The 21,625-nt window shown below is 43.9% G+C and overlaps 1 protein-coding gene across 1 annotated transcript in view; it reads left to right on the top strand.

Moving 5' to 3' along the window:
* pik3r4 (phosphoinositide-3-kinase, regulatory subunit 4) overlaps positions 1-21,625 on the top strand; it is a 47,246-nt gene that overhangs the window by 8,409 nt on the left and 17,212 nt on the right. The window contains exons 7-13 of the mRNA XM_028581344.1: positions 1,075-1,296; positions 2,308-2,481; positions 2,698-2,843; positions 6,130-6,333; positions 14,312-14,513; positions 18,953-19,044; positions 21,461-21,625. The exon at positions 21,461-21,625 is cut by the window's right edge and continues 58 nt beyond it. Coding sequence (XP_028437145.1) covers positions 1,075-1,296; positions 2,308-2,481; positions 2,698-2,843; positions 6,130-6,333; positions 14,312-14,513; positions 18,953-19,044; positions 21,461-21,625 — 1,205 coding nt within the window. The remainder of the gene's footprint in view (positions 1-1,074; positions 1,297-2,307; positions 2,482-2,697; positions 2,844-6,129; positions 6,334-14,311; positions 14,514-18,952; positions 19,045-21,460) is intronic.

Below are 21,625 nucleotides of genomic sequence, written 5' to 3'. Positions count from 1 at the left end.
AATCCTATAAGTGTTAGTCGACTAAGGACTTCTTTAGTCGAGGACAGCCCTACAAAGAACACGCACGCACGCACGTGAAATGTAGCGGAGTAGAAGTAGAAAGTGGCATGATATGATACGAAAAGACTCAAGTAAAGTACAAGTACCTCAACATTTGTACTTAAGTATTGATTGATTCACACCTTACATATCGGGAACACATTTCTAAATTAACAAAAATGCTGAATCAGAAATTTTGTTTATAACAAGATAAGATCATATCTTTCCTTTTCGGTTTCTGAAACCTACCTACATGCCATTGTGTTTTCAACAATGTCCTACTGTCTTCCAATCTGGTCTCTTACCACTGAGGACATTACTGAACCAATAGCACGCCGATACTACCGAGTACTTAAGATCCACAGTAATATTCCAAAGTGGTCTCATCGTTGCACTGTCACAAACGTCCTGACTTACCAGAACTACGTAAACAGCCATGCTATTGCATTTTATTTTCAGATTCTAAATAGCTCCTCACCAGCACTTACAGTTCTTCTTCCGACACACAATATGAGACCAGTACGCCTCACTAGGTCGGTCTCACAGGCTCTCATTCCAGTTCCCTCATACAAAAACAACTACGGTCAGAAATCCTTTTTTCTATATTTACACCAAGATTTGGAATGACATTCCCCATCACGTTCGAACATTATCATCCATCACATATTTCAAAAAGTCATATAAACTGTTTCTTCTAGATAGTCATACTTGCACACACTGATTGTTCATGTAGTGTTTTTAGTCTCGTTTTTTTTGTATTTGTCTTTTGTTTAGTTTTTATCTGTCTAGTCAATAATGATGTTTTGTGTGGATGTGTCGGAGTTGTGTTTGATGTTCTACAGTATGTTGCTGCAGAACAGGAACCCGCTGTAAACCAGTTTTTTAAACTGAGCCAGGCCCATTTTATTGTAACATAATTGTTGCTTTTAAAATGTTCCTGTGTAAACAACAAAAAACGAAATGAAAAGTACAGTACTGGAGTAGATGTGTTTAATAGTTCCATTCCAACCACTGCGCGCCGCCGTGTGTTCCCAGAGCTGCAGGCGCTGCACGAGATGGTGCAGCAGAAGGTGGTGACGCTGCTGAGCGACTCGGAGAACATCGTCAAACAGTCGCTGATGGAGAACGGCATCACGCGGCTCTGCGTCTTCTTCGGCCGGCAGAAGGCCAACGACGTGCTGCTGTCCCACATGATCACCTTCCTCAACGACAAGAACGACTGGCACCTGCGCGGCGCCTTCTTCGACAGCATCGTGGGTAAGAAAAGCCTCCGTCGGCTTCCTGTCGCTACGACAGGGATACAGTACAGGCCAAAAGTTTGGACACACCTTCTCATTCAATGTGTTTCCTTTTTATTTTCATGACTATTTACATTGTAGATTCTCACTGAAGGCATCAAAACTATGAATGAACACATATGGAATTATGTACTTAACAAAAAAGTGTGAAATAACTGAAAACATGTCTTATATTTTAGATTCTTCAAAGTAGCCACCCTTTGCTTTTTTTATTAATAAGGGAAATAATTCCACTAATGAACCCTGACAAGGCACACCTGTGAAGGTAAAACCATTTCAGGTGACTACCTCATGAAGCTCATTGAGAGAACACCAAGGGTTTGCAGAGTTATCAAAAAAAGCAAAGGGTGGCTACTTTGAGGAATCTAAAATATAAGACATGTTTTCAGTTATTTCACACTTTTTTGTTAAGTACATAATTCCATATGTGTTCATTCATAGTTTTGATGCCTTCAGTGAGAATCTACAATGTAAATAGTCATGAAAATAAAGAAACACATTGAATGAGAAGGTGTGTCCAAACTTTTGGCCTGTACTGTATGTCAGCACGAGGTAGGACTGGGCTATATGGAGAAAATCAAATCTCACTATATTTTTGACCAAATACCTTGATATTGATACCGCAACGATATTGTAGTGTTGACTATTGGTGCTTTCACAAAATATTTACGATAAATAATCATCAGTAATGTGGAATTATTGACTAAGTGGGTAAAGGCAAATAATAGAACAGTTACAACAGTCTGGTAAGTTCAGAAAAGTACATCACTTTACTGTAATGCCAAAACCAGGAAAAGACGACACATAAGCTATTTACGATATTACGATATCCAAAATCTAAGACGATATCTAGTCTCATATCACGATACCGATATAATATCGATATATTGCCCAGCTCTAGAACGAGGGTTAAAGTACAGTTGTTGTTGTGTGTCTTAATGGCCTCCTGGCTGCGCCTGTTGTGTCGCAGGTGTGGCGGCGTACGTCGGCTGGCAGAGCTCCTCCATCCTGAAGCCTCTCCTCCAGCAGGGGCTGAGCGACACCGAGGAGTTCGTCATCTACAAAGCTCTCAACTCCCTCACCTGCATGTGTCAGCTCGGTCTGCTGCAGAAGCCTCACATCTACGAGTTAGTCATTGACATCGGTAAGATCCACAGCGTGATAAACACGCATCAGACTCTGGGAGTCGCGTGATTGGAGTTTGAAAGCAGTTTCCCGCATTTTTGGTTTGGTCACACAACTAGCCAGGGCCAAAAGTTATTGTGAACCTGAAAATTGATTTTGGGGGGGGCGGGGGAGAGGGCCTTGAGTTTGACACACGTGGTTTAAAGAATGATTTGTCCTCCGTGGCTCGCCGTAGCTCCGTTCCTGTGTCACCCCAACCTGTGGATCCGTTACGGGGCCGTGGGCTTCATCACCGTCATCGCCCAGCACCTCAACGTGGCCGACGTCTACTGCAAACTGATGCCCCACCTCAACCCGTTCATCATGCAGCCCATCATCCAGGTGAGTCCGAGGGCGCAAAGGCCGACACGAGTGTCTTTGCTAGTTTAAGACCGGCGCAGTTGTCAGTTTCCCGTCCAGCGCCCACGTCGTTTAAATGGCAAATGCACCTGCGCACATCTGTGGCCCATGGGCGTGTTGGTCTTACAGGGAGGTGTGTTCAGGTGCATTCTGGGCGTGCTGGTCTTACAGGGAGGTGTGTTCAGGTGCATTCTGGGCGTGCTGCTCTTACAGGGAGGTGTGTTCAGGTGCATTCTGGGCGTGCTGGTCTTACAGGGAGGTGTGTTCAGGTGCATTCTGGGCGTGCTGGTCTTACAGGGAGGTGTGTTCAGGTGCATTCTGGGCGTGCTGGTCTTACAGGGAGGTGTGTTCAGGTGCATTCTGGGCGTGCTGGTCTTACAGGGAGGTGTGTTCAGGAGCATTGCTATCTTGAGGCAGCGGTGTGACGGCGCCAGTGACCAACTAAAACCTGGTCTAAAGTCAATAACGCAGCATTTTGTTGTTATTTTAACAGAGCATTAGTACAATGTTCGTGCGCAGCACACGCACACTATGCTTGTTACACACACAGTGACGCACAGCAGCGCACACACACATGCAGAAGATTCAGTGTTTCCTTTAGGATTTTTTTTTAGCAGTGGGGTCAGATCTGCCCCCCCCCCCAGTCCCGCGCCCCGCCGCCAAATGTTTTATGTATTAAACGAAACGGACACTTCGCTGCGACACAAACAAATATATTTATTCACTTATATTCATACATGAGGCATATTTTCATTTTGTTTTGATTGAACTGTATTTTTGAGGAACTGTAGGTCTACAAAATGAATTTTACAAGAAATTCTTCATAGGGAAACCAAAACCCAAAGTAGGCTATAGTATGAAACCATTCATAATGAAACTAATTGCATATTTGCCTCAGTGGCAAAATTTGGAGCCTTGCTGTGTGCATTTGATTTTTCTTGTCTTTTGCAAAAATAACTCCAAGGCTGGGCTATAGGGGAGTTCAGAAAGAGGTGGCTCATTAATGCTGAGTAGCAAGCATGCTGCTAAATGGTCCCGCTGTTGCCTGGACTTTAACACTAGAATGGCCAGGACGTTTTGAAATTTATATGTGTAATAACTTTGCTAAATAAAAAAATACAATCCCGCTGGTACCTGACTTTTCCTAAAAGAGTCAGTATTTTTATTTAAAATTGTTTTTATATACATTACACAAAAGGCAAAGAAAATACAATCGCTTTTACCAATTTTGGCCATTTTTTTGCGGTTTTGTTTTTAATCTTTTGCGTGGTTGAAGATGCATCTTGGTTGCTTAGTAATAATCATAGTCTCTGTCAGAGAAACGTAACTCTCGAGTAACAAGTGTGGGCATCACCGATGGGCCGAAGGCAAAGCCGGAGTCGGTAACGTAGGCTACGGCGTGGATGGACTCGGTTCTGAATCAGAAGAAAAGCACCGGGCGCTTGCTCTGTGAAAGGCGCGGACACGTAGATGGCCGGTGTTCTGTCGATCTATGCTACCTATCGAGATGTGCTACTTAGCGGTTCTGCGCATGCGCACGACCCACAAGCATGGTCTGATTCCCCGCCCATAAATCTATGCAACCTTGCGGTCGGACATACGGCCGATACTGTGGTTAATAGAGTAATATCTAATAAATAATTTATTTATTGTACCTTTTGATAGGGTATATTTGTCTATCAGAATACGCTACCACTGAAATATTCAATAAATATAATTTAATAGAATATCAAAATATGCTCCTTATCTCCTGACCGTGCACATGGAGTGAGTAGTGGTGCAATATATAATGATTCTGTTGGGGGAGCATTATTTGATAGGGTATATTTGTCTATCAGAATATGCTACCACTGAAATATTCAATAAAGATATAATGGTGTATCAAAATATTCTCAAATAAACATAAGATGTCAATACTGTTAGAGTTATATACCTCTATGGGATTCAGCCTTCCTGCACATTTGGAAATATGCAGGCAAATATATCACATAATGAAGCACATTTCGATAGGGCAGCGCGACTCGATAGACTCTACTATCGATTTACGCTACGGTAGCATTTTTCGACAAGGCAGCATAGATCGTCAGAACACCGGTAGCTGTCTACGTGTTCACTTTATACATGCTACAACTGGCTGGAATCATTGCACGCATCCTTTCCAAGGAGTGCGCCAGCTGTAAAATGTCCCGGAGGAAGTTCATGCAGCAACTGGCAAAGTAGCGGCGGAGTTTATGGAGGAAAAAAAGGGCAGCGGCGCACGGTCTGAACAGCGCTGCGCAGTGTGCACCGCAGCAGACACCAAAACGGAGGCAGTGTTAGGTTAGGTTATAAATGTTCAAATAACATACTTTTAATTGCTATTTGGCTGTGAATTATGTTGAATGAATTTCCCCCAATATGTTTCGGGACATGAATGTATGAAGTAATCACGGTTTAGCCTACTATGCCATGATATGATATCAAGGGCGTTGTATTGAATCAACAGCCAGGTGCAATTTAGCTAGCAGGTGAAGGTGAAACTAAAAATGTGCGAGAACTGTAGACTTACACAGGCTTAAATGAACTGACAATATAAGTTATACGACTTACAGTTCTCAAGGACGCACACATGTCATCTCAACCGGGTCCTCCGGACAGCCCGTCTCTTTTTTCTTTCTCCCTTTCCTCTGAGTGGCATGTGTGCCCACTCGCGTTGTGAAGCGTCTAACGATCACTGCTGATAGACGGCTTTTTGTACATCTCTGATACCGTGGCGGGAGAAATCTAACCGTGGCGTACCGCCACTTGCCAATCAACATAGAGGAAACACTGAGATTACAAATAAAAATATTGAGCAGCAAATCCTCCATCATAACAGCAATGCTCCAAGGTCCAAACGCGCCTGGCTTTTAAAGGGAATGGGAGCTGATCTCTGATTGGTTGATTGCATGTTACGCCCAAAACACACCTCTGATTAATGAAGACACTAAGACCAACCCTTTAGGACCAGGCGCCCGGTGCACGGACCCTTTTTTCGCCATCAAACTAGCAACAAAGTGGATTTGGACACGCCCTAAACACACCTGCGCCAGGCTCTTCACACCGTGCTCTTCGATTGTTAAAATAGGGCCCTTTATCATCATTATCTCCTTCATTTTCTCAATCCATGCATACTTGTCCCGGGACCTCCCTAGATAGTTGGATATCTCAGCCCCACCACCAATGTGGAACCCCTTGCTGAAAAGTAACCGTGGGTCTTCCGTCTCTGTCCCACCCCCCCCCCCCCAAGATTGATAAGGAGCTGGTCCTGCTGAGTGTCCTGAAGGAGCCAGTCAGTCGCTCCATCTTCGACTACGCGCTGCGCTCCAAAGACATCGCCAGCCTCTTCCGCCACCTGCTGCTTCGGCAGAAGAAGCGCCAAGGATCCATCCCAGAATGCCCCACTCCCGAGGACCCGGCCATCGCACAGCTCCTCAAGAAGCTGCTCTCGCAGGTCAGAACCACGCACCTCAGTCTCACGTTATCTATTCATTGTTTTCAGTTTTATTTATTGAAATCTTCAGCAGTTCAATGCCCAGGTAAATAACTTTTTATACAGTACAGGCCAAAAGTTTGGACACACCTTCTCATTCAATGTGTTTCTTTATTTTCATGACTATTTACATTGTAGATTCTCACTGAAGGCATCAAAACTATGAATGAACACATATGGAATTATGTTCTTAACAAAAAAGTGTGAAATAACTGAAAACATGTCTTATATTTTAGATTCTTCAAAGTAGCCACCCTTTGATTTTTTTGATAACTCTGCAAACCCTTGGTGTTCTCTCAATGAGCTTCATGAGGTAGTCACCTGAAATGGTTTTACCTTCACAGGTGTGCTTTGTCAGGGTTCATTAGTGGAATTATTTCCCTTATTAATAAAAAAGCAAAGGGTGGCTACTTTGAAGAATCTAAAATATAAGACATGTTTTCAGTTATTTCACACTTTCTTGTTAAGTTCATAATTCCATATGTGTTCATTCATAGTTTTGATGCCTTCAGTGAGAATCTACAATGTAAATAGTCATGAAAATAAAAAGGAAACCCATTGAATGAGAAGGTGTGTCCAAACTTTTGGCCTGTACGTATGTGGAAAGATAGTGAGATGGGTAGTTGTACTGATGAATGAAAATGTGGCAGGGTTGTCTAAATAAATTTCAAAAACAAATCATGTTTTGATAGTCAGGAGGAAAAAATAATGGCATTTATTCCAAATATTTTACAGCAGCATGTTTTTTTTTAATGAAAACAATAACCAAAAGTACACATTTCCTGTTCACCTAATGTTTAAAATAAATTGTAGTTGGACAAAAGACAACTTGGATGTCTAACATTAACATGTGGACTTTCCCACATGCTAATGTTAGACATTGACCCTTGACCCTTAAAATAAATATATCAAAAGTTAAACATTTTAAAGGTCTCATGTTTTTTATTTTATTATAGAGCAGGTCGAGGTGCTATATGAATACTGTGAAAATACCAAAATGCTCGAAATTTTGCCTTTTAAACGAGTCATCAGGACTTTTGTACAGTTATGAAGTCACAACTATACTATACATAAGTAGAAATTGCCTCTACAGTGCGGTTACTGTCATTCCCCGACTGCAATGATGGTGCAGGGACACCTAGACCACAGATAAGGAAGACTCAGAAACACTGACCAATCGGAGCAGGCTTTGGCTTTATTATAATGTGTTTTTAAACATTAAAGCAAACATTTTCTAGTAGAAACACAAAATACAAGTATGAATCGGAAAAAGAGCTGATATGGGACCTAAGTGAAAGTTAACCCAAACGATTTTCTAAACTGTTATACAAATAATTAAAATAAAATACATCATGAAAACATTAAACATTCCTAGAGAGAGAGAGAGAGAATTCACATTTAACAAGCTGACATTAAAGACATTTGACTTTTTTTTTCATAAAAAAATGTCTTAAACAGATTAATTATCAAAATAGTTGGCGATTAATTTAATAGTTGACTAATCGATTCATTGATTTCATCTTTGCAGCTCTAGTTCAGGGAAAATCAGTGATGCAGGCTTTGGTCACAGGGGGGCAGTGAAACACTGCGTTTTATCCTGTTTAACACACACACACACACACACACACACACACACACACACACACACACAAAACACACACTTCAAGTGAATTTGAGCCACAGATTTCCCACACTGCTCGGAACTTGATGTTTTGGCTCCATGTGGTCTAATGAGTGTAGGTTTATCTGTGTGTGTGTGTGTGTGTGTGTGTGTGTGTGTGTGTGTGTGTGTGTGTGTGTGTGTGTGTGTGTGTGTATGTGTGTCTCTGTCTCACTGTGTGTGTGTGTGTGTGTGTGTGTGTGTGTGTGTGTGTGTGCATGCGTATCTGTTTGGTTGTGTGTGCGTATCTGTGTGCGTATCTGTTTGGTTGTGTGTGTGTGTGTGCGTAGCTGTTTGGTTGTGTGTGTGTGTGTGTGTGCGTATCTGTTTGGTTGTGTGTGTGCGTATCTGTTTGGTTGTGTGTGTGCGTATCTGTTTGGTTGTGTGTGTGCGTATCTGTTTGGTTGTGTGTGTGCGTATCTGTTTGGTTGTGTGTGTGCGTATCTGTTTGGTTGTGTGTGCGTATCTGTTTGGTTGTGTGTGCGTATCTGTTTGGTTGTGTGTGTGTGCATATCTGTTTGGTTGTGTGTGTGTGCATATCTGTTTGGTTGTGTGTGTGTGTGCGTATCTGTTTGGTTGTGTGTGTGTGTGTGTGATCTGTTTGGTTGTGTGTGTGTGTGCGTATCTGTTTGGTTGTGTGTGTGTGTGTGTGTGTGTGTGCGTATCTGTTTGGTTGTGTGTGTGTGTGTGTGTATCTGTTTGGTTGTGTGTGTGTGTGTGTGTGTGTGTGTATCTGTTTTTGGTGTGTGTGTGTGTGTGTGTGTGCGTATCTGTTTGGTTGTGTGTGTGTGTGTGTGCGTGCGTATCTGTTTGGTTGTGTATGTGCGTATCTGTTTGGTCGTGTTTGTGCGTATCTCTTTGGTTGTGTGTGTGTGCGTATCTGTTTGGTTGTGTGTGTGCGTATCTCTTTGGTTGTGTCTGTTTGGTTGGTTGTGCGTGCGTATCTCTTTGGTTGTGTGTGTGTGTGTGCGTATCTGTTTGGTTGTGTGTGTGCGTATCTGTTTGGTCGTGTGCGTGCGTATCTCTTTGGTTGTGTGTGTGTGTGTGTGTGTGTGTGTGTGTGCGTATCTGTTTGGTTGTGTGTGTGCGTATCTGTTTGGTCGTGTGCGTGCGTATCTCTTTGGTTGTGTGTGTGTGTGTGTGTGTGTGTGTGTGTGTGTGTGTGTGTTGTATCTCTTTGGTTGTGTGTGTGCGTATCTGTTTGGTTGTGTGTGTGTGTGTGCATATCTGTTTGGTTGTGTGTGTGTGTGTGTGTGTGTGTGTGCGTGCGTATCTGTTTGGTTGTGTGTGTGTGTGTGTGTGTGTGTGTGTGCGTATCTGTTTGGTTGTGTGTGTGTGTGCGTATCTGTTTGGTTGTGTGTGTGTGTGTGCGTGGGCGTATCTGTTTGGTTGTGTGTGTGTGTGTGCGTGTGCGTATCTGTTTGGTTGTGTGTGTGTGTGTGTGCGTATCTGTTTGGTTGTGTGTGTGTGCGTATCTGTTTGGTTGTGTGTGTGTGTGTGTGTGCGTGCGTATCTGTTTGGTTGTGTGTGTGTGTGTGTGTGTGCGTATCTGTTTGGTTGGGTGTGTGTGTGCGTATCTGTTTGGTTGTTTGTGTGTGTGCGTATCTGTTTGGTTGGGTGTGTGTGTGCGTATCTGTTTGGTTGTTTGTGTGTGTGTGTGTGCGTATCTGTTTGGTTGGGTGTGTGTGTGCGTATCTGTTTGGTTGTTTGTGTGTGTGTGTGCGCGTATCTCTTTGGTTGTGCGTATCTGTTTGGTTGTTTGTGTGTGTGTGTGTGCGTATCTGTTTGGTTGTTTGTGTGTGTGTGTGTGTGTGTATCTGTTTGGTTGTGCGTGCAGGCTGTTTTTTCATGAATCCTGTTTGTCATCATGTCATGGTGCTGTAAAGAACAGACCTCCAGAACAGCAGAAATCATGTGCGCCGAATCCTTTAATCCACTTTATTAGTTTTTAACTCAACGCAGACACATTTCCCAACTTCCTCAAACCCTAGATTTTTCCCATTAGTTGAGAACTCAACCGTGTGAAGTCTAAAACAAAAAATACTGAAAGGAAATGTTTGGTGTTTCATGATCTCTCTGAGGGTTTCCAGCTTAATAATAAAATAACAACAACGCAGAACCAAAACTCACTGGAGGAGGAGAAATAATGAAAAGACAGAGACATTAAGAAGTCAAATCTTTCAATAAAATTAATTAATAACATTATAAACATCGTGGGTAACCTAAGCAATAAATATTTTTATAACAAGTTTCAGTTTGTCGTCTGACCACTTAGTTTAGTGTGAAACCGCTCAGTGAACTACAGCTCTTGTCTCACCCAATTTACAGTACGTCACCCTAGCTTGATGCTCGGCTTGCTCGCTCGCTAGCGAGCTAGCTTAGCTCTGTTCCACAACACGTGTAACGTCAGCGTAAGGAGTGAGATCCTCTGCTAGTGTGAGTAACGTTACATCCCCAGTACGATACACACAGACATCCTAGCTTCAGAGAGATGTTATCCATGCGACTTTTACGTGTGACAGTCTATCTTTTTTCTTCTTTTTTGTTTTAAACTTTATTTTTCCAAGTTTTCACAGTACAATTGTACAAACAACAACCCCGATCCCACCCACCCGAGGGTATACATAATACACATACACACACAGAGACACCCTGTACATTTTGTTAGTGAATGACTATTCATAAATAATGCAGTTGTACTGCACCCAGGGTTGAATTGTAGAAAAAAGGACTCCAGGTGATCTGAGGATTTACCCCTAGATCAAGGGCTTCTTTAACCCAGCAAAGAAAAGCTGGGGGATTAGCAGACTTCCACTGCCGCAGGATAAGTCTCCTAGCAGAAAGTGAAGCAAATGCAATGGCACGTGCTTGGGATGCAGAGATCTGAACCTCCAAAGACAGCGGTGATAGGGTCTGGTGGGATGAGCCTGCCAGTCTTATACTTCAACAGTTTAACAATAAACTGGGACTTTCTTGACTTGCAAAACTATCATTTAAACTGACGAACATATGTGTAATTCATGGCTCAATTCAAACGGGATCAAAAAATAACTTGTCTTTCCCCGTTCGCTACCGTTCATATTTTTTCCAAACTACACCTCTGTATATAATTTCCTTTACATTAATGAAGACATTTCCACCATAACTTGATGCAGAAAAGGCACACATTGTTGTTCACCAGAATGCAATGCAGGAAATGTAGTGTTAGATGCTCAAAATTGCAATTTGGCTCAAAAGTGGAGAGCTCAACCCCCCCCACACCCTCCAATGTTGAACCCAAAGTTACACCGTTGTGTGGGCCAGCTGAGAAAGTGAAGAGCAGGAGGTTGTTCTGAAGGAGAAGAGCACTCCTAAAAGGGAGGTAGCTCCTCATATCTTCCGGACCACAAAGCGGTATGTCTGTTTCTCAATCCAAATGACCGAATGTGAAAAAGATACAGACACTGACTCCGACTCCCACATGCATTCTTCCTCCGCATCGCTTTGATCAAACAACGATCCGTTGACTCTAAAGAACCTTGAAGGATTTCTTCAGAATTAAACCGCGAGGCCAGAAAGTTTCTGTAGAAGTCTGTTAACAAGATGAGTAAACCCCAGAGGAACTTCCGCAGAAACTCAGATTTGTGATTTGTGTTGTCTTCCCGTCCACTATGAACTTTTTTTCTTTTCTTTTTCTTTTGTCACTTTTTTCAACACTTTAATAAATTCATGGTCAATAGACCTAATGTTTATGACATGAACCTAATTTTTGATAAAATAGTAGGGGGGGGGATTGGGAATAGTAGGGTAGTAGTTTCTGACCCACAGGCTGCCACAAACATTGTGTGGTTTTATAGTCTTAATGTTCTGAGGAAAACCCACATTTCTGCAAAACATTATGCAACCACACATAGAACCTCACAGGCCCTCGGCTTAAAGCTGCCTTCACACTCACCGCGTTGGTTGTCAGACAGTCCGCGCAAATGAAAGTCTTTTCCAGCGGGCCTGTGGCGAAAAGGTTGAGACAACCCGACATCGTGCTGCCGTGGCCCAGCGTGTGTTATGTCAGCGTGGATCGGACTCGTCGGTGGGTTTTTGAGGCGGTGTGAGAGTCCCGTTCAGGAAACGGGGAAACATCACTGCCTCTATCTCTGCCACAAGGAAGTTTTCAAACACCAAACGTAATCTCTGAACTGCCTGGGAGTTTGTGGAACAGCTGACTTGTTTCGTCAGACCCTCCGTCTCTTTTCTTTCTCTCTTTTTCCGGGGAAATAAATGTCGATCAATAAACAATCTGACGGAAAACGGTGACTGTGAAACATCTACGTGTAAAGGCTGATTTATGCATCTGCGTTTAAATCTACGCCGTGGCTACGTAGAGAGACAGTAGATTTCACCTCTCGAAAAATGTAACTACATGCTGCGGCGACGAACGCCACTCGACCGTTGCTTGGTAGCGTTGCATCCCCCCCCCCCCCCGACTCATTTCCTGTTTCTCCATCTCCATGAACTACAGTGAGGAAAATAAGTATTTGAACACCCTGCTATTTTGCAAGTTCTCCCACTTGGAAATCATGGAGGGGTCTGAAATTGTCATCGTAGGTGCATGTCCACTGTGAGAGAGATAATCTAAAAAAATAAAAATCTAGAAATCACAATATATGATTTTTTAACTATTTATTTGTAGTTTTTCAGAGACAGCCCAGAAACCTAACTGATCTAGAGAAGATCTGTGTGGAGGAGTGGGCCAAAATCCCTCCTACAGTGTGTGCAAACTTGGTGAAAAACTACAGGAAACGTTTGACCTCTGTACTTGCAAACAAAGGCTACTCTACCAAATATTAACATTGATTTTCTCAGGTGTTCAAATACTTATTTGCAGCTGTATCATACAAATAAATAGTTAAAAAATCATAAATTGTGATTTCTAGATTTTTTTTTTTTTTTTTAGATTATCTCTCTCACAGTGGACATGCACCTACGATGACAATTACAGACCCCTCCATGATTTCCAAGTGGGAGAACTTGCAAAATAGCAGGGTGTTCACATACTTATTTTCCTCACTGTACATGAAATCAAGGAGAGGGGTAACTTCTCCTGCTCCAGATCTCCCACCGTGGTCAGAAAGAACAGAGGAGACTCTTTGGTTCTCTCACTAGGACTCTGCCGCCAACTCTATAATTAAGGAATAAAATGCCCTCAAAAAGGAAAACAATGACTCTAATATATCAACTTTGCAGCAGACTCAAACCAACAACATGCCTGTCTCTCAACATAAAACTGCACATCTTTTCATGTGTTGATCACACCAAATGTACTTGCAGAAGCTACATCTCTGAACCAGTTTGAGTGTCCTGTGGTCGTCTCCGTCTTCCCTTTTTATTGTGTCTTAAAGCTTTAGTGTGTAACTTTTTGATATTAATGAACGTCCGTTATTGCCAAATAAGTTGATACAAAGCTAATTGAAGGAGGAATCCGGCGCAAAATGAACCTAGTGGTTAATTTACCGAGTCGACCGTTCTCGAGGACGTTTTTCATGCTAATCGAATGTGACCAGTTTTATCACAACCCGCAAATTAGCGTATGAAGCTAGTCGTCAGGGCAGAGGGTAAAGTAAAAACAAATCGGTAGTTCTACACGACTAACAAGGCTCAAAATAGCACCACACTTCCACGGTAGCATAATGAGGCTCCCTGCATGTAAACCGAATCGGTTCCGAATCAGATCGGTGCGCGATTAGGGAAGGCTTGTATCATGTGGACGCGCCGACAGTTTTGTTGTCATTACTTAGAATCCCTCACGGGGGAGACAAACTACACACTATAGCTATAAAAGGCTCTTAGGCCCTTTTTATAAAGTCTTAAATTCGCTGTCTTGTTGTAGGTCCTAAATCATTTTAAACAGGTCTTAATTTCCCTACCACTAATGCTCTTGATTGAAATGTTCCCGCAGCGCTACAATGTTCTTTTTTTTTTCCGTAGTGTTGTTGTTCTTTCTGTCGCTAGTCCAATTAGAATTTGCTGTATTATGACTACAAATGAGACCAGAATGCAACCTTTATTGCAGCCAAGCTAGACACCAGTCCTATAATGCCTATGAGGAAATTGGGGAATTGTTTCAGACGATGTTTCCCCACTCTGACATCTGACTTTGATTTTGTTTTTTCCTACGTTGTGATATAGGTCTTATATTTCATTCATAATGGTCTTAAAAAGGTCTTGAATTTGACTTGATAAAAGCTGCACAAACCCTGATCCAACCCTCCTGTGTTCCCTCTGTCCTGCTCCCTTGTTGTGCAGGGCATGACCGAGGCGGAGGAGGACAAGCTGCTGGCGCTCAAAGACTTCATGCTGAAGTCCAACAAGGCCAAAGCCAACATGGGCGAGCCGAGTCACCTGGGAGAGGCGGCCCAGACCGGCATCATCGACCTGGCCGCGCTCTGCATCACCGGCCGCCAGGTGGACCTGGTTAAACCCAAGGCCGAGCCCGAGGACAAGAGAGGTGATCCCCATCTTGACGACGCAGCATTTAATCACACGCACACATGACACCCTCGGGCCCTATGTTAACGATCTAAGCGAGCGGTGTGAAGCGCCTGGCGCAGGTGCGTTTAGGGCGTGTTCAAATCCACTTTTGCTAGAAAATAGCTTTCTCACATACAGTTTGGTCCACATAAAGCTCTAAAAAAGCCAGCGAATAAGTTTCTTAGGCATCATAGAGTTTAGCGAATCAAGCAAAACAAAGATTACATTTTTTAAAACAAGCTACCACACAGTCGACTCACAACAACCTCTTTCACAGCCTGAAGATGGAAACTCATAGCCTGGCTTTCCGCTCAATTTTCATTTTCCTTCAGTACTCCGTCTGGGTTTGTGGTATAGTCTTGGGTTTTCTCCGGCCAAATCTTTGGCGGTCCAATCATAGAACAGAGGGAGTGGCTGAGAACGATGACGTTGAGGTTGTGCGCTAGTTTGCGATTGGTTCTGGCAGATCCAGAGTGGCTCTGGGCAGGTCCAATAGTTATAAACTTCAACAGAGTACCCACCTTCAAGGAAGTTAACACTTGTCAATGGAGAGTGGCCAAACCCTCTGTACTAATGACATGGACCAGAGTCTGGTAGGACCAGGCTAAAGGACCAGAGTCTGGTAGGACCAGGCTAATGTACCAGAGTCTGGTAGGACCAGGCTAATGGACCAGGCTAGTGGACCAGAGTCTGGTAGGACCAGGCTAGTGGACCAGAGTCTGGTAGGACCAGGCTAATGGACCAGGCTAATGGACCAGAGTCTGGTAGGACCAGGCTAATGGACCAGGCTAATGGACCAGAGTCTGGTAGGACCAGGCTCGTGGACCAGAGTCTGGTAGGACCAGGCTAATGGACCAGGCTAGTGGACCAGAGTCTGGTAGGACCAGGCTAGTGTACCACCAGAGTCTGGTAGGACCAGGCTAGTGGACCAGAGTCTGGTAGGACCAGGCTAATGGACCAGGCTAATGGACCAGAGTCTGGTAGGACCAGGCTAATGGACCAGGCTAATGGACCAGAGTCTGGTAGGACCAGGCTAATGGACCAGGCTAATGGACCAGAGTCTGGTAGGACCAGGCTCGTGGACCAGAGTCTGGTAGGACCAGGCTAGTGTACCACCAGAGTCTGGTAGGACCAGGCTAGGAAACTCACTGGTTGTGTGGGAATTTCTGTTTTGAGTGTCACCTAATTGCAGTTTGAAGAAACAGTTTCCTGTCTTTTTGGTGTGGCGCACAACTAGGTGGGTCAAAATTCATCGTGAACCTAAATTAATATGCGGGACGGATACAAATTTGCGAGAGGCCAGTTTGGTGTGCTGGCCTTGAGTTTGACTCGTGTTGTAGAGCAGCGGTTTTCAACATTTTCGAGTCGCGGCCCGCAGAACAATGAGGTTGGTGTTCGCAACCTACCACCCCCTCGACACTGAGAGAGAGAGAGAGAGAGCTGCAAAACCGTTGTTTCTACACGCCTCCCCCAGCTGATTTTAAATGATTTCTAGCAAATCATGTTTTGCTTTGCCTTTTTTGGACTCCAGCTCTGTGTAGCTCAGTGATGGGATCACCGCTAACTGTGCGTTCCAGATGTTTCTCTGTAAGTCAGCAGAGTAAATTACTGCCGTCTGCAATCAACAGCCAAAGAGCTTCGAGGAAACTCCTCTCTCTAGTATCCCATACTAATCACTCTGCCTTTGTGTTCTCCAAATACCTGTCAGTCCTCAGAGAGAGTCCCTCTACACGGCCAAACATGAGGAAAGACCATTTAGCTCTGGCATTGTATCTTTGTGCTAAACTATCATGTTAAGATTGTTTTTATTGCATTTGCACAGATGTCAGTCTGCGATTATATCACTTTGTTCCTAAATGAAGACATCTGGAGTCTGAGTTGACTCTGATTTTAATTAGAAACAAGTGACTACATCTCAAACACTGTGATTATTTTCTCTTTTCTTTTTGTGAAAGAAAACAAAAATAGTGTTCATTAAAGTCTACAAAACGTGTGTCAAACTTAAAGGGACACGGCGACTTATTGGGACTTTGTCTTATTCACCGTATCCCCCAGAGTTAGACAAGTCCCTACGTCCCTTCTCATCTCCTTGCGTGTTGTAACTCTGTCTGACGCACCCACCGCTAGCCTAGCTTAGCACAGATTCTGGAGGTAACCGGCTCCCTCTAGCCTAGCTTAGCACAGATTCTGGAGGTAACCGGCTCCATCTAGCCTAGCTTAGCACAGATCCTGGAGGTAACCGGCTCCATCTAGCCTAGCTTAGCACAGATCCTGGAGGTAACCGGCTCCATCTAGCCTAGCTTAGCACAGGTCCTGGAGGTAACCGGCTCCATCTAGCCTAGCTTAGCCCAGATCCTCGAGGTAACCGGCTCCATCTAGCCTAGCTTAGCCCAGATCCTGGAGGTAACCGGCTCCATCTAGCCTAGCTTAGCACAGATCCTGGAGGTAACCGGCTCCATCTAGCCTAGCTTAGCACAGGTCCTGGAGGTAACTGGCTCCATCTAGCCTAGCTTAGCCCAGATCCTCGAGGTAACCGGCTCCATCTAGCCTAGCTTAGCCCAGATCCTGGAGGTAACCGGCTCCATCTAGCCTAGCTTAGCACAGATCCTGGAGGTAACTGGCTCCATCTAGCCTAGCTTAGCACAGGTCCTGGAGGTAACCGGCTCCATCTAGCCTAGCTTAGCCCAGATCCTGGAGGTAACCGGCTCCATCTAGCCTAGCTTAGCACAGATCCTGGAGGTAACCGGCTCCATCTAGCCTAGCTTAGCACAGATCCTGGAGGTAACCGGCTCCATCTAGCCTAGCTTAGCACAGGTCCTGGAGGTAACCGGCTCCATCTAGCCTAGCTTAGCACAGGTCCTGGAGGTAACCGGCTCCATCTAGCCTAGCTTAGCACAGATCCTGGAGGTAACCGGCTCCATCTAGCCTAGCTTAGCACAGGTCCTGGAGGTAACCGGCTCCATCTAGCCTAGCTTAGCCCAGATCCTGGAGGTAACAGGCTCCATCTAGCCTAGCTTAGCACAGGTCCTGGAGGTAACCGGCTCCATCTAGCCTAGCTTAGCACAGGTCCTGGAGGTAACCGGCTCCATCTAGCCTAGCTTAGCACAGATCCTCGAGGTAACCGGCTCCATCTAGCCTAGCTTAGCACAGGTCCTGGAGGTAACCGGCTCCATCTAGCCTAGCTTAGCACAGATCCTCGAGGTAACCGGCTCCATCTAGCCTACTGCTCCCAATAAGTGACAAAATGACACCAACATTTTCCTATTTCCATGTTGTGATTTGTATAGTCACAGCGTGTACAAATAACCAGGTCACATGACACACAGCCATCTTGTAACCGTATACATACTGGGAACTATATTCTCAGAAAGGCGAAGCAGTGCTACTTGGGCGGAGTGATTAGCGCAACACCTGAAAAGCCCCGTTGTTGCTCTCTGCTCCTCCCCACGCAGCTTCTCAGGTGCTGCAAGCAAATCACTCCGCCTGGTCTACAGGATCCAAAACTTGATTGAGGCCCCGTTCACACTGCGGCGAAAAGTTGAGAAAGATTTAAAAACACCAAACACAAGCTCTGAACTGCCCGGGAGTTTGTGTAATAGTTGAATGTTTCCTGTAACAAGAAAGCTATGTCTCGTTCCTCTCTTTTCTTTCTCTCTCCTATGAAAAGAAGCTGCCTTCAGGTGCGGTCGGAAACGTCAAGATCTATAAACGATCTGATGGAAACCAGTAACTGAAATATAAAATTGACTTGTGCTAGATTGGGGGGGTTAAATAACACAACCAGACGTCACACAAATGGGCCGTTTGTTAAGTGACGCTCCCAGCACCACGCAACCCTTCGGCGGATCGCCGGATCGCTTTTTTTTTTTTTTTTTTTTGGTCCGAACAAAACACTTTTTGCAGTGTAATTAGACCCAGTTGTGGAAATCCCAGCATCTGTCGAGCATGCGGCGATGTTTTTTATAGACTTGTTTGTTGATTGTGGCGCAAGAACAGACCTCTAGCATCCTGTTTTTATGTAGCTGTTAGGGCTGTGCAATTAACTGAAATTGAATCGGCCTTATGATTTCGGCTCCCAATGATTACAAAAACAGAGTATTCGAGAAAAACAATTATTTAGCTCATTACGTTTTGCGAGTAAACTCTTATTTTCTCTTGTGTGCTGAATGGAAAATAAAGTTTAAATAGGAAAAGTATTAAGGCAAATACCACAGTTCTAGGGGTTTCTTTTATCTTTTGAATTATTTAATTTTTTTTAAGTTCAATAATTGCAACATCTTTCCAGAAGTCAACGAGTAATCGTGTTAATTGATCATGATTTAAATATGGACCGAAATAATCATGATTATATTTTTTCCGATGATGGAGCAGCCCATGTACCTGTATGTGTTCTTTTTTTTTCTTTTCTTCCTGCAGCGAGGAAGCACACGAAGCAGGACTCGACGATGAACGAGGAGTGGAAGAGCATGTTTGGGTCTCAGGAGCCGCCCTCCACCCAGCCCGCCACGGTAAACCCTCCCCACCCCCCACCCCCCCCGTCCCCCCTGTGTGTTTGAGAGTTATTGATGTTTCCAGGAATCAGGTCACGTCTGGGACTGGTGCTGTGCAGCCAGTGCTGTGCAGCCAGAGGCACACTCACACTAACACTGTTTTCTAAAGCCTTGATGCCTTAATAGGTTTGTTTTAGGCTCGTGCCTGAAACAACTTTGTTTAGGAGTGTCTCCAGAAGGTGAGTTATGCCTACCATACACTAGGGCACTGGTTCTCAAGCTTTGAACAGTGTTTTTAAGCCATGTACTAGGCCATGTACTATGGTAGAAAGAAAAAGTCTCAATAAAGAGGAACAATACAGCGATGTCAACGATAACAACAGCCTTGGACCTGGAAAACATTTAGATTCTGATGGAAAAAGACGGTAGAAAGAAGGAAGGAAGGCGAAAAATAGGTCAAATAGTAATAAAACTGCGAAAAAAAACAGTAGAAAGAAGGAAGGCAACACTAGGGCGACAAAAGGGACAAAAAAAATTCCAATAAGCGACAAACTTCGAAAAAAAAGAACAAAAACTTTGAAAAATGCGACAAACTTGGAGAAAAAAGATGGTAGAAGAAACTACAGCCTTGTAACTGAAAAACATTTAGCAAAAAAATGTCACATACCTCCTGCAGTCCTCCAGAGGACCACTAGGTGGACACGTACCCCCATTTGAGAAACCCTGCTCTAGAAGACTCTGAACAGACTACAGTCTGACACCATCTCCCATCTAACATTAAAGACTGTCATAATATGCTATCCTACTCGCCGGTCTTTTACACACACAAAATCAGAAAAAAAGAAGTGTAAATCAATTTAAATCAAACTGTTTTATCTATAAAATGTGAGAGAATTGTAAAAAATACTCATTATGACTTCTTTAAATGTCCTTGTTTTATCCCACCAACAGTCCAGAAATCAAATATGTAAATCTGTGTGCATCGGCCACATACTGTAGTGAGGTTTCACGTCCCGACAGCAGTAAGAAGTTTGGCTCTGTGTCAGCAGGGGCTCGTCTCCTCGTCACTAAACGAGCTGCTGGCCAGTGTTTGACCCGCGTGTGCGATGACTCAGACGACACACAAGGCTTTAATTTACTGCCACGCTAAACGTCTCCATCTCACCTTCAGCCACTTTAAACACCGAACTGCAGCCTGAGCCAAGTTTCCACTCGGAGGCTCCAAATGGGCCAAGATCTGCATTACATATGTGATTAGGCTTCATTATTATTATTGATATTGATAAGAGATGGCCCGATACCACTTTTTTGCTTCCCGATACCGATTCCGATACCTGAACTTGCGTATCGGCCGATACCGAGTACCGATCCGATACCAGAGTGTCATATATTTTATTATGTTTTAACAGCTGTATACTACTATTCCTGTACGGGTGCGATGTGATTTCTATTTTCGTTGTCAGTCTGGCTCAGGTTAAACTCTTTGTGAAACATGAACAAACACAAACAATGAATGTCGTACAACTTTCTTTTATTCTCCAGTTTGACAGTCAGTTATAACGGAAAAAGAACGTAAATAAACTACTTTAATGTAGATTTTCTTTAGGGCTTTATGACGTGGTATTGGATCGGTGCATAAACTCCAGTACTTCCCGATACTGATACCAGCGTTTTAGGCGGTATCGGAGCCCATACCGATACTGGTATCGGTATCGGAACATCTCTAATATTGATTGCTTCCGGTTAGCTTTTGTTCTTACACAAAGTGGTTGTTTATTGAGATCCTAATGCACACGTGTCAAACTCAAGGCCCGCGGGCCAAATCCGGCCCCTTGCAGATTTAGATCTGGCCCGTATATATCAATTTTGGTTCACAATACATTTTGGCCCTCCTAGTTGTGCACCAAACCAAAAACACAAGACAGTGTTTTTTAAACTGAAATTACCTGACATTCAAAGCAGAATATGGCAGATTTGCTGACTCTGAGAATCAGAAATTCCCCCCAGAAGAAGAGTTTAATTTTCAGGCTGTGAAACAGGTTCTTGTTTAAAAAAAAAAAAAGATCATTGTTTTTGCTTGATTTGCTAAATTCTATGATGGCTAAGGAACTCTTTTGATGACTTTTGTAGGGCTTCACATCAACAAAGAGCATGCAAAAATGTCGGAAAACCAACACATTTACAAAAAGGTGACCAATGTCTCTTTTTCCAGTATGGCCCTCTGGGAAAATGAGTTTGACACCCCTGTCCTAAAGAGATGAAGTTGAAGCATTATTCAGAGTAATGTGGTCATGTTTTGACAAGATATTAAAACAAATATAATTTGTTTTTTTGTTTGTTTCTAAACTAAATTTAAATTGATCGTTTTAGTACGAAAGTTTAGAGGAAACTCGATCGAGCAGTCGGTAAAATGCGGCGTCGGATGTGTTTGCAGGCTGCCGACGGGCCGGGGAGTCAGATCAGGAAGAGCGCCGCGGTCCCGGCGGTGGCCGTGCTGCAGTCGGTGGCGAGCGGCCCGGCCTACCAGCGCCGCATCAACACCTGCAAGGCGGAGCTGCAGCAGCTGGTGCAGCAGAAGAGGGAGCAGTGCAGCGCCGAG

Source organism: Perca flavescens, chromosome 6 (assembly GCF_004354835.1).
Source record: "Perca flavescens isolate YP-PL-M2 chromosome 6, PFLA_1.0, whole genome shotgun sequence".
In the NCBI taxonomy this organism is placed as follows: domain Eukaryota; kingdom Metazoa; phylum Chordata; class Actinopteri; order Perciformes; family Percidae; genus Perca; species Perca flavescens.
The sequence above is the reverse complement of the archived record's forward strand: the minus strand, read 5'-3'. Positions and strand labels throughout refer to the sequence as shown.